This window comes from Dendrobates tinctorius, unplaced genomic scaffold, assembly GCF_039654945.1.
Source record: "Dendrobates tinctorius isolate UK_male_01 unplaced genomic scaffold, ASM3965494v1 ptg000134l, whole genome shotgun sequence".
Lineage (NCBI taxonomy): Eukaryota > Metazoa > Chordata > Amphibia > Anura > Dendrobatidae > Dendrobates > Dendrobates tinctorius.
Window position 1 is genome coordinate 14,453,643 of NW_027361802.1, and position 13,522 is coordinate 14,467,164.

The 13,522-nt window shown below is 43.8% G+C and overlaps 1 protein-coding gene across 1 annotated transcript in view; it reads left to right on the forward strand.

The window, feature by feature from the left end:
* Window positions 1-13,522, forward strand: part of LOC141048288 (transmembrane channel-like protein 1) — a 397,123-nt gene that overhangs the window by 366,663 nt on the left and 16,938 nt on the right. Inside the window, exons 14-16 of the mRNA XM_073543738.1 lie at window positions 121-249; window positions 12,037-12,104; window positions 12,799-13,038. Of these exons, the coding sequence (XP_073399839.1) occupies window positions 121-249; window positions 12,037-12,104; window positions 12,799-13,038 (437 nt within the window). The remainder of the gene's footprint in view (window positions 1-120; window positions 250-12,036; window positions 12,105-12,798; window positions 13,039-13,522) is intronic.

A 13,522-nucleotide genomic window follows, 5' to 3' on the forward strand; every position in this document is an offset into this window, starting at 1 on the left:
CAAAATCCCATGCTTGCAAATTGATCTCTAGCTTGCGCTGTTATATTTTATGTATATAATTGTATTCAGTAGTGTCACTAGTGTCATAAATGTCAAATCTTTCCAATTTGCTTCTTCTAGGAATTTGTACGACTTACAGTAAATGATATTATGACCACTTATGTCACGATATTAACTGGTGACTTCCTACAAGCAGTTTTTGTGCGCTTTTTTAATTATTGCTGGTGCTGGGATCTGGAGTATGGATGGGTATGTAACAATTTCTGCTATAATTTCAATGTTATGATCTAGGGTTTTCTTCTTCAGTCATATTTATTGTATAGATCTTCATATGGTATGATATATTTTTGGTGTGGTTTCCTACTCAAGCGTAAAAGCTATATTTTTTAACATATTATTAATAATTTATTGAAATTTTGCAAGAAAAATGAAAATTTTATCAACACTAAAATACTTTTGTAAAGGGCCTGGAGATGACATCAATTGTCTATTGAGCTTAGTATGCTCTCTTTGAAATATAGGAAGACTTCAAGGGCGGACATATTATTGGTGCATCCTGTCTGGCTGCACAGGGGCACTAGCAGGCGGAGTTGAGCATTATGATTAGAGATGGGAGAACTTGTTCAAAAAATGTTCACCAGTCTCAAATTTGGATTTGGCAGAAACGTATCACATTTGGATTCGTGTTCAGTTTCCCGAGCATTTTTCCTCAAAGTCGAAAAAGTTTGGTCACAGTTTGATAAATCATTACGTTTCCACTAATGCTTTTGTGATGACTTTGGCTAATATAGTGGTGCTGTATGATGAGGGAAGGGAATGTGTCTAGGCCAAATGAGATGCGGAATGTAAGTTATTAAAGTAAAAAAAAGAATTAATATGTGTACATTCCGGCAGCCAATCAGGATGCAGAAATCATCCACAACATTATGACACAATGTCTTTTGTGATTGGCTGCTGAATACACACGTCCCAAGCCATATAAAAAGCAGACATTTTGTTTTGCTGTCGCCATTTTCTCAGTGTCACAGTGCAGAGAAGCCGCTCCTGCAAGTGCTGCTGCTGCTGAAAGTGAACTTGGCAGTAGTTACATAGGATCCTGTCATGTGCGATATTGATCTTCCAGCATCTAACTAGATTGTACTAAAACTGTGTTGCAGTCTCAGGAGGCCCATTTGCTAATCCAAATTGTTTGTGATAAAACTGTGTTTCAGTGAGAAATGAGAAGGCCAGATTTCCATTTAAAAATTGTTAGGTCTAAAATTGGGGTGAAGCCAGTTGGCCCAATTTGCTTATCCAAATAGTTTGTGATAAAATTGTGTTGCAGTGAGAAATCAGAATACCACATTTCTTTTTAAAAATCGTTAGGTATAGCAGTGTTATTCAGGCACACTAAGAAAATAAATAGTGATTGTTCATTTAGTGACAGGTAACTGACAGGTGTAGGCCTAAGGTTGTGAAGCAGCAGGTTACAAGAGGGGAAGGGTACATACAACATAAGTGGGAAAAAGCCAGGTCGTGGTGAAAGGTTGTATAGGCTTGGTGTTTGACGTGTATGTGGGTTAGGTGTTTAAGCTAATGAAAGCTCAAATGAATGAACATCGTCTTGTCCTATCCAAAGACCACTGACATCAGTTACTGTATAGCCTACTCCACTCCCTTTCTTTAGCAGTTGCACAGTAGTACACCTTATAGATGAGGTTCAGAAAGAGCATGTGCTCCAGTGAATGGCAAGTGCTGCATCAAGTGGCCTTTCCTACTCTTCCTCCACATTAACATGACACACAGTACAGTAATCAGAGGTCTGCTCCAAACAATTACAGAATCCCAGAGGAGGAAAGGATCTGCAATAATGCCCAAAATGTTTTCATGTTGGGTCCGGGGCAGAACGAAATAGGGCCCAAGCAGAATCCAGACCCTTGTCACCAGACATTAACCACCAAGGGTGGATGTGATCCTGATGAGGTTCAGATACCAGAGGCACATGAGGACTGTACTGTGGAATCAGGGCAGGAAGAGGAGGAGGGTAATTCTCAGGGTGAGGAGTGTGAGAACAGAAAGGATGATGAAAAGGATGTAGATCCCACTTGGTGTTAACCCAGAGTTATCCAGCTGAGTAGCTCAGTAGAGGAGGTGGAGGAGGAGGAGGAAGATGAGGTTACGTTGCAGCTTTCCACACAGACACAAAGTGATGCAACCACGAAAAGCACTGCATCCTCAGCCCCTACTCTGGCTGTGGCCAGCAGCGGTCATGAGTTTGCAGTTCACAGGGGCGGCAAGGGTTGCCTAGCTCAGGCCTTTAAGATGACAAAGGATGACCCAACTCATGTTATATGCCAAATTTGAAAAAAAAGAAACTTAGTAGAAGCAAAATTGCAATAAATTGACAACTACATGCATGAACCGGCACATGAGCGGTCAACATGCCTTAGTGTGGGAATCTCACTGTGCTAAAATGCCAGCTAGCAGGCCTTGCTAACCACAGGCTGTTCCATTCAACACATTTGTTGCTTCTGCCTCCTTCATCACCATACCAAGTGTTCTCAAACACGTCTCCAGATGCAGAAATTCCACTTCTTTACTCCTACAGTCGGGTTGAGTGACAGCCCGTCGGGTTGAGTGACAGCCCGTCGGCTGTTATGGAAGTGGACATAACTGCTATGTTTGTGTCACCTAGCACAATACTTCTTTCTCAATCCACCAAAACATCTCCGCCTGCACCTCACTCACAGTCCAACAGATTGTCCTGTTCTCCATACTCTTTCAGCACAGTAGCCAGGTCTTGGTCTTGCAGTTGTGGACACGTAAATTTTTTTTTCCTTTTTTCCTCCTACACATGCCAAAGCTAAGAGCTTGAATGCCACTATCTCCAATCTGTTGGCCACAGAAATGCTGCCTTCCACCTGATAGATAAAGACGGTTTTGTCACGCTCACAGTGACAGTAGTCAGGGACAGCGTGACTGCCAGGTGTCCAGCGATCCCTGTCCGGGACAGTGAGAGTTAAGTAGCTTATACTCACAGCGTGGCCGGGCAGGAGCACTGCGTTAAGTGACAGAAATCTTGCTCTAGGACCTGCGGGCGGGGAGGAGCAACGGAGAAGCGCTGGATGCCCGCAGGACCTGTGTACCATGTGACCGCGCGTCAGAGGGGTGGGCGGAACTCACCAACAGACTGCAGCAGCACTGGTCACAGTGTTGAGGATGGTACAGAGCTAGAAATAATAGCCATAGTCAGACAAGCCAGAAGTCATGCACGGGTCAGGCAGAGAAGTACAGGGGCAAATATCAGAGAAAGGTCAAACGTAGCAAATGGTCATACACTAGATGGCGGGAGAGGTACAAGAGGGGCAACCAGAGGGAGGTCAAGACAAAGCCAGGGGGTCATACACAGGACGGGCATACAGGTACAGAATCATAATCCAAGAGACGTTACCGTAGTCAAACCAGAACATACACCAGACAATCGTACAGGGACAGGCAAGAGGCACAAACGGAGCAGGGTCGGGAACACTCAAACTAGGAGTATAAACGACAGGGGACGGCACTCACCTGAAGCTATAAAAACCCTCCCCGGGCCCAAAGAGAGGCTCTCCCTATTAACCCCTACACCGCCTGCCCAGTATTCTGAATAAACCATGACAGTAGCCCTCTTTCAACGGGGGGGCCTCAGGACCCCCAGGTCTCTCTGGGTATTGAGCATGGTACGCTCTGACCAGGCGATCTGCGTGCACCAACCTGGCTGGTACCCATGACCGATCCTCCGGACCATACCCCTTCCAATGGACGAGATACTGCAGTGAACCGCGAACCCATCGAGACTGCACAATGTTTTGAACTTCAAATTTCATATGACCGTCCACCGATACCTGAGGCGGTAAAGGTGTGAGTTCCTCTACCACCGAGCCTACAGGTTTGAGTAAGGACCTATGGAAAACGTTATGCAATTTAAAAAATGATGGGAGGAGTAAGCGATAAGCCACCGGGTTAACCACTTCAGTTATCACATAGGGACCAATGAATTTGGGACCCAACTTGGCGGAAGGCAGTTTTAAACTTATGTTTCGTGTCGAGAGCCATACCTGATCCCCACAATGTAGAGTCTGAACCGGGTCCCTCTTATTATCAGCAAAGTGTTTGTATTTTTCTTGTGCCTTGCCAATGTTTGCCCGAACCTTTGACCAAAGATCACTTATCCTGCCGACCGAATCTTCGGCCCCCAGACAGTTTGATTCCAGGCGTGAAAATTCACCAAAATGCGGGTTTAATCCGAGATTAATAAAAAAAGGTGACCTACCAATGGATTGGTTAATTCGGTTGTTGAAAGTGAATTCTGCCAACGGCAACGTGTCGCACCAGTCATCCTGTAATGTCGATGTCACGCACCGGAGGATCTGTTCCAATGACTGGTTGGTGCGCTCCATTTGTCCATTGCTCTCTGGGTGGTAGGCTGAGAAAAAAGATAGAGATATCCCCAACTTCCTGCAAAAAGCTTGCCAAAATTTTGCAACAAACTGCGTCCCCCTATCAGACACAATATTCATAGGTACACCATGGAGACGAACGATTTGGGAAAGAAAATGTTTTGAAAGAACCTCAGCTGACGGTAACTTGGCCATGGGTATGAAATGAGCCATCTTAGAAAACCTATCCACAATTACCCAAACCATCGTGTTACCCCGGGATGGAGGGAGATTGGTGATGAAGTCCATGGACAGATGAGTCCCAGGTCTTCTCGGAATTGCAAAGGTACCAATTCACCAGCCGGCCGGCAATGAGAGCTCTTTAAATGGACGCAAACCCCACAGGCTGTGACATGTTCCTTAATCTCTGCAGACATTAATGGCCACCAAAAAACTCTCTTCACTGCCTCACATGTGGCTGCAATACCTGGGTGAGCACCCAACTTAGAGTTGTGAAATTCTCGTAGGAGATCAGAACGTAAGTGTTGTGGTACAAACAATTTATGAGCAGGTTTGGATCTTGGAGCTAAAGATTGAGCCCCCACAATCTCCCGCTCCAATTCCGACGATAGCTCTGCTATAACCACCCTGGGTTGAAGAATGGATGACGGTGGATCGGGAGCAGACAATGGTTCAAAGCTTCGTGATAAAGCATCTGCTTTCACGTTCTTAGACCCAGGCTGAAAGGTAATAGAAAATTGAACCCAAGAAAAAAAAAGTGACCACCGAGCCTGTCTGGGAGTCAATCTTTTCGCTGTCTTAATGTACTCCAGATTTTTGTGGTCCATGATGACCGTAATCGGATGCTCTGCCCCTTCCAAAAAATGCCTCCATTCTTCAAACGCCAGCTTAATTGCAAGGAGCTCTCTATTCCCAACATCGGAATTTCTCTCTGCAGGAGAGAATTTTTTGGAAAAAATGCACAAGGTCTAAGATTAGTCAGGGTAGATGGCCCTTGAGACAAAACGGCCCCCACCTCGGAAGCATCGACCTCCACAGCAAATGGTAAGGATGGGTCAGGTTGAACCAGTATCGGAGCAGACATAAAACAATTCTTCAAGACCAAAAAGGATTGTTTAGCCGGGAGAGACCAATTTTTGATATCGGCCCCTTTACACATGAGGTCGGTGAGGGGCTTCACTATCTGTGAGAAGCCCTTGATAAACCTCTGATAATAATTTGCGAACCCCAAGAAGCGTTGAAGACCTTTTAGGTCCTGAGGTTGAACCCACTCTGCAATAGCTTGCACTTTCTTGGGATCCATCCGAAACCCCTGTGGAGAAATTATGAGTCCTAAAAAGGTTAGCTCCTGGACAAAAAATTTACATTTTTCCAATTTGACAAATAATTGATTTTCCCTGACTCTCAGCCGGCGATCCATTCGCACCGCTTGGGTCATGGCTTCCTCCAGAGTATCAGGAGGCGGGTGCAGGGCCAAAGCTTCCTGAAGGCGTTCCGACAAGCCCCTACGAAATAGTCCCCGGAGGGCAGCATCATCCCAGGAGACTTCGGCTGACCACCGCCGAAACTCCGAGCAAAACCACTCCGCAGAGTGCCGACTGTTGTGAGTTCATTTTCCCCTTCGTCACTGAGGTCTGGTGAACTCCCTATTCTGGTAAAGGAAGGTAATGAGCCTGATTATCAGGCACCTGAGCCTAATGATGATGACTGGCTGAGTGGAGTCATGGACTGGATATAAGGCTGCCGACGCCCTTCTGCCCTGCGGGTGATTTCTCTGTGGACTTCTAGGAGACCAGTCTGATTCCTGCTCCCCTAAAGCTAAGTTTTCTGCTTTGCCTGTTAGCATTTGTGTTTTGTTTTTGTTTTCCTTGCTTTTCTGGATTCTGCCATTCCCTGCTTGGGTGAGCTGAATCTCCTTTTGCCGGTTGCTCTGTCTTCAGAATATTCCTGAGTACTGACATAGCTTTTTTGAAGCCTAGCGTCTTCAGGGCCTTTTTCACTGTCAGTCTGTTGGCTGTTATTTTCATAGGGTTTTTCACGGATTGCAGACAGCAGCCTTCCTGTCCTTTCCTATCTAGTTAGCTTGGGCCCCATCTTTGCTCAGTCTATCTTTCTGTCTGTGTTAGTGTTCTTTCTTCTTGCTTCACCGTCATTATATGTTGGGGGCTGCCTTTTGCTTTGGGGTCTGCTCTGGGGCAGTTTAGATTTCCCTTTCTGTCCTTAGGCTATATAGTCCTCCAGCTGTGATCGAGGGGTCTAGGGCATCGTAGGAACCCCCCACGGCTACTGCTAGTTGTGTTGATAGGTTCAGGGGTCTGCAATCCGATAGCTGCCAACTTCTCTGGTTTTCTGGACTTAGCTAGCATTTCTGTTTTTGCCTCCTACGGTGACTCAATCATAACAGCCGACCCTGACGTGCACTCATCACCATATCCTCCGCCAGGCGAACCCTTTCGGGTTCGTCATAAATGTGGCCCTAGGCCTCAAAAAATGCATCCATAGTCATACGTTCTGGGGCAGTAGGTGCTAGAGAAAATGCCCAGGATTGTGGGGCACCCCACAGTAGGGAAATAACTACCCCCACCCTTTGAAATTCTCCCCCAGAAGAACGGGGCCTCAGGGAAAAAAACAATTTACATCCCTCCCGAAAAGCCCTGAACTCCCTTTTGTCCCCAGAAAAGGAGTCTGGTAATTTAACCGGAGATTCTGGAGAAGTAAGGGACACGTCCCTGTTCTCGGGACCAATAGCCCCTTGTTCAGTATTGACCAGCTACTGCTGGGTGTGAGCCATAGAGCGTTGTTCCACGTTTAGTTTTTGGAACATTTGTGAGAGCTACTTTACCTGCTCTGACAATGCCTGCATGGGGTCTATAATTACAGCGAAACCTCCCTCACTCACAACCTTTCGATCCAAGGGAGAGGAGGGGAGTAAGAAGGAAAAAAAAGAACATTATGGTCGTTTAAAATGTCACGCTTACAGTGACAGTACTCAGGGACAGTGTGACTGCCAGGTGTCCAGCGATCCCTGTCCGGGACAGTGAGAGTTAAGTAGCTTATACTCACAGCGTGGCCAGGCAGGAGCGCTGCGTTAGGTGACAGAAATCTTGCTCTAGGACCTGCGGGCGGGGAGGAGTGACGGAGAAGCGCTGGATGCCCTCAGGACCTGTGTACCATGTGACTGCGCGTCAGAGGTGTGGGCGGAACTCACCAACAGACTGCAGCAGCACTGGTCACAGTGTGGAGGATAGTACAGAGCTAGAAATAATAGCCATAGTCAGATGAGCCAGAAGTCATGCACGGGTCAGGCAGAGAAGTACAGGGGCAAATATCAGAGAAAGGTCAAACGTAGCAAATGGTCATACACTAGATGGCGGGAGAGGTACAAGAGGGTCAACCAGAGGGAGGTCAAGACAAAGCCAGGGGGTCATACACAGGACGGGCATACAGGTACAGAATCATAATCCAAGAGACGTTACCGTAGTCAAACCAGAACATACACCAGACAATCGTACAGGGACAGGCAAGAGGCACAAACAGAGCAGGGTCGGGAACACTCAAACTAGGAGTATAAACGACAGGGGAGGGCACTCACCTGAAGCTATAAAAACCCTCCCCGGGCCCAAAGAGAGGCTCTCCCTAGTAACCCCTACACCGCCTGCCCAGTATTCTGAATAAACCATGGCAGGTTTCCTAAATTTTATGACTGTTGCAGTCACTCAGTACCAGTTGCCCAGTCGCCATTACTTCTTTACTTCTCTAATAAAGCTGTGCATGCACTACACCAGCACGTCACAGACAACATCACCTTTTCTCTGAAAAAATCTATGTCTGCCAGAGTGCATTTCACCACTGACAACTGGATGAGCAAACATGGGCAGGGGCGTTATATCTTGCTGACTGGGCACTGGGTGACTCTGATGGCTGATGGCGATCTAGGGGCTGCTCCACAAGTCTTGGAATCCGAAAGTCTTGTGGGATAAACCTTTGTATCTAACACTTACCCCATTGCTTCTGGTTCCTCCTCCTCCTCTAGGGCCTCCAACAGTGCCCTCAACCTCTTCCTTAATCAGACATGCATTCCAACAGTGCAGATAGAATCCCCCCACCTCCGTACTACGCAGCCATGGCTCACCACAATCATGCAGTGTTAGAATTTAATATGCCTTGGAGATCCTAGCTCTCCCTATTCCCCAGGATACTTCTGAAGGTGAAGATGCTGGGGCCTCCACCCTTGCCTAATTTCCTAACTCAGCCCTCCATCTGTTCTATTCTCCCACCCAGGGAAGAGAGGAGATGCCGTGCACCACAGTACACCAACCTGACAAACAAGGCAACGTGAACAATGGTAATTGAAAATACCAGGCATACAAATATTCACTCACATATGACAGAGGAATGCACCGGGGGGGTCGAGGATGGGGAAAAACCAAAGTAAGAGGGGAGAAGGGAATTATCACATAAACCCACGCAGCAGTCACAGACAACACCTCCAATCTCCTCATATAACCACCAAAACACATCTCCTCCAAACAACGCAGCATAACTAGCTCTGACGAAATGTTTCAATCAGTACCCAGATTATAAAGGGGATAGGAGTGGCTAACCGAGATCACCTGAGAGCCCAGACTCACAGAGCTCCCAACATGGCTGATTAACTCCTGTTCTGCCAAAGAAATTAGCACAATTTAAAAAGAAGGTGAAGTGTTTCTTTTCAACCCAGAAGTACCCTGCGGTCTTCTGGCTCCTCTCTGTTGCGGTAACCCCATGACAGGTATAAGACACAATGGAGTCTGACATCAAGCTAGGGTGAGAATGATAATTAAGAATGCAAACATGAGGAAAGCCCACACGTATCGCCGCTAAGTGACTTCATCAGGGCAAGTGGTACCATAACGTATCAATGCATGTGTAAATAAGACAAGAAATCAAAGGAGTTAGTTACTGGTATGTGGATCTCGATGTTCCGGAAGTAAGGGGGACGAGTCAGAGTCAGTCATGTGATCAGTGTCACATGACGAGGTCACATGGGTGCTTTGCGTTATGTGGTTCATGTGCAAAGACCAGGGAAGGAAGTAACAGCAACATTGCCCTCAGTGACAAAACGACTAGTGCAGCCTGTGGTGGAATGAGTATCAGAGTGTACCTGCTGGCAATGTAGGCAGGAGTAGATTGAATAAACATAACATCAATAGATAAACAGATATACCAACCAGGAAAACAATGGATTTATGATAATTGCTAACAGCAAGAATTGCCAGCAGTAAGCAGAACAGGGTGAAGTTGGTGATTTATATTTGAAGCAAAAAAAAAAGAATGAAATATCAGAAGTATATATATAAAGTGGTATGAATAGAGATGTAAAGTATGCAACCAATCGAGGAGCAAAGCATGTGAGTCAATAATATTAAAGCATGGAAGTAGTTGTATATATACATGTCACTAGATCTGAGGAGGGATGGACAAGATGTACAAATATAAATTCATACAGTTGAAACTAGAAGTTTACATACACTCTATAAAAAGACACATATGCAAGTTTTTCTCAATATCTGACATGAAGTCAGAATAAATCTTTCCCATTTAAGCTCAGTTAGGATTACCATAATTACTAATATTTGCCAAATGCCAGAATAATGAGAGTGAGAATGTTTTAAGGCATTTTTATTACTTACTGCAAAGTCAAAAGTTTGCATAAATTTCATTAGTATTTGGTACCATTGCCCTTAAACTGAATGACTTGGGTCAAACGTTTGGGCTATCCTTCCACAAGCTTCTCACAATAGTTGGTCAAAATTTGGACCCATTCCTCTTGACAAAACTGATGTAGCCAGTGAAGTGCACCAATCCCCAATCCCTCCTGCAGCAAAACAACCCCACAATATGATGATGCCACCCTCGTGTTTCACAGTTGGGATGTGTTCTTAGGCTTCCAAGCTTCTCCCTTTTTCCTCCAAACATAAAGGTGCTTTCCTGGGTGGTTATCCCTGGAATCCAGGGTATAATAACCCCTCATTAACGCTTGAAGGGGCAACAGTTTGCAAGTTGAATATCCACCTGGATTCTGTCTGTAGTAGCTGTTTGTGACAGTTGCTGCCTCTGCCATTGCTGAAGATCCACTGTAGACGAAGAAAGGAAACATTGTGAGATTTACCATTGAGCACAGCCAAGAAATGGGTGGTAATGGAGGTGAGGGTCTTACAGACCTTCATTAGCCAGTTAGGTTTACGGCTTGTTTACTATCATTGTAGCGAAAAGCCAGGTGATCAAATGTCCCAGTTTTATAAAAACCCTGCATTCTAACCTTGTGCCATATAACAGCAGCCATGGGTTCTTCTAAGCAGCTGCCTAGCACTCTAAAATTGAAAATGATGGAGGCCTACAAAGCAGAAGGCTATAAGATAACAGAGCATTTTTAAGTTGACCTTCCCTCAGTTCGAAATGTAATTAAGAAATGTCAGTTATCAGGAACAGTGGAGGTCAAGATGAGATCTGGAAGACCAAGCAAAATTTCAATGAGAGCTGCTAGTAGGATTGCTACAGAAGCAATCCAGAACCCCCACCTGACTGTGAAGGACTTTAAGAAACATTTAGCAGATGCTGGAGTTGTGGTAAATTGTTTTACAGTTCAGAGTAAACAGCACAAATATGGCCTTCATGGAAAGAAAACCTCTCCCGAGTCCTCACCATAAAATTCAGCATCAGAAGTATGGAAAAGAACATCTAAACAAGCCTGATGCCTTTTGGAAACAAGTTCTGTTAACTGATGAGGTTAAAATGGAACTCTTTGGCTGCAATGATCAAAGGTATGTGTAAAGGAAAAAGGGCTCAGAATTTCAGGAAAAGAAGATCTCGACAATAATTATGCTTTGGGTGGATCAATCATGCTTTGGGGTTATGTTGCAGTCAATGGAACAAGGAATAAATGGATAATGATCCTAAACACAAGTTAAAATCCACAATAGACTATTTCAAAAGGCACAATATGAAAGTTTTACAATGGCCCTCAAAGTCCCCTGATCTGAACATCATTGAAAATCTCAAAATAGCAGTACATGCAAGATGACCCAGGAATCTCACAGACCTGGAAGACTTTCCAATTAAGAATGGATGAAAATCCTTCAAACAAGAATTAAAAGAATCTTGACCGGCTACAAAAAGCGATTACAAGCTGTGATACTTTCAAAAGGGGGTGCTACAAGGTACTTTCCATGCAGGGTGCCCAAATTTTGCATTGGCCTATTTTGCAATTTTTAAAATGTAAAAGATGATGATATATATATTTTTTTCCCTAAAATACCAAAGAAATGTGTCACCTTTAACTTTCGGCTTTTTAGAGATCATTTAATCTACAACTTGCTTAACGGTTCACAATAGCAGTAATTTTGACCAGGGGTGCCCAAACCTTTCCATGCCACTCTAAATGTCCTTTTTATCAAAGCAATTATTACCATATTTCACCACTTTACCTGGATGCCCAAGTTATTCTTGGATCCAGTTGGATGAAACATTCTGTTGTCTTTTTATTTGCTAATTTCCCTTGTATCAAGTGCTCTTCTGATTACAACAAGTAAATATTTCATTCTATGGATTTATACATAATTTTTATTTATATTTTCAGCCTTCATACTGTGAATTTGATATCAGTGGTAATGTGTTGGGACTTATTTTTAACCAAGGAATGATTTGGTAAGTGCATTCTGTAACAAGTCTTGATGATCACTGCAATAACCCCCAAAATATTAGGTTTCAGTGTATGTTGGGCATTATATATACTTCTTTATGAATTCAACGTAACTGCATTCTTTTACAACAGGTTTCTAAAATGTGGGAAAAAATACATTTTATTTGCATTATACATACCATATAAAAACTGTAATGATTAAATGCTCACTCTAATTTTGTACAACTTGATCTTGTTTGACAATGTGGTAAATAAGCAAGCTGTCAAAAAAAAAACTTTATTTAAAAAATGCTGTTTTACCCCTGAAAAATCACATAAAAATTTCAGCTACTCTATCTTTTTTTTGTCTTGCTTATCTCTACCTGTTATAAAGTGCAATCTATTTCTAGCTGCAAATATACAGTATTGAGAGAGATTACAGGAAGCAGAAGGGATCTTTGTCGCTCTGCTCCTGCTCTCCTGTCTGTCAAACTGCATATATGGATACTATAACAGGTGCAATGAATGCTGGGAAGTGGGAGAATGGTATTATAGTAGTTTGCACGATGGTTATGATTTGATGGGCCAATGTTTGACAGGCGATAATTGAATGGTGTTATTGTAATACATGTAAATGTTTATCTTACTTGTTATTCAAAAGCAAATTATACATGATATTTTTATTATGAATAATTTATATTTTCATGTATTTGTTTTTAGGATGGGGTCATTTTATGCGCCATGCCTTCCAGCCATTAATGTGTTCCGTCTTCACACATCCATGTATCTACAGTGCTGGGCAGTTATGTGTTGCAATGTTCCCCATGCGAGAGTGTTTAAGGCATCCAGGTCCAACAACTTCTACATGGCGATGCTGCTCTTCATACTGTTCCTGGCTATGTTGCCAGTCATCTATACAATTGTTTCCATCCCACCTTCTTTTGATTGTGGGCCATTTAGGTGATTATTTTAATTTGAACTTCTCATTTTACCCTTTGATAAACATGCAAAAGTTGCTCACTTACTAGATCATGGCCCTAATAGCATAATTAGGCCACCAGGGCTGAAAATGACACAAGGGTACAGGAGAGCTGTGCCACCCGGAAGCAGAAGTGGGAGGCCTATTGAAAGTTACATTTACACATGAAAACACAGAGTGATGCACAGTCAAGTCTAAACTGTGTATGTGAAAAAGTGGGAAAATATGGAGAATTACCTATTTGCAGAATAATTAGCATGTTCTTCCTTTTCCACCTATTGCAGGACTTTCTTTTAAAAGGTATAGGTGAAGGTGTGTGGCCTCCCAAGTCCAGATGAATTTACATAAAAAATTACTATAAATGATATTGCAAATCTACTCTGGCTCACGGCTAGCTAAGATTTGATTTTCGATCACAGAGATGACCAAAGATGAGCCCAATTTATGAAGAAGCATGCTCCTGAA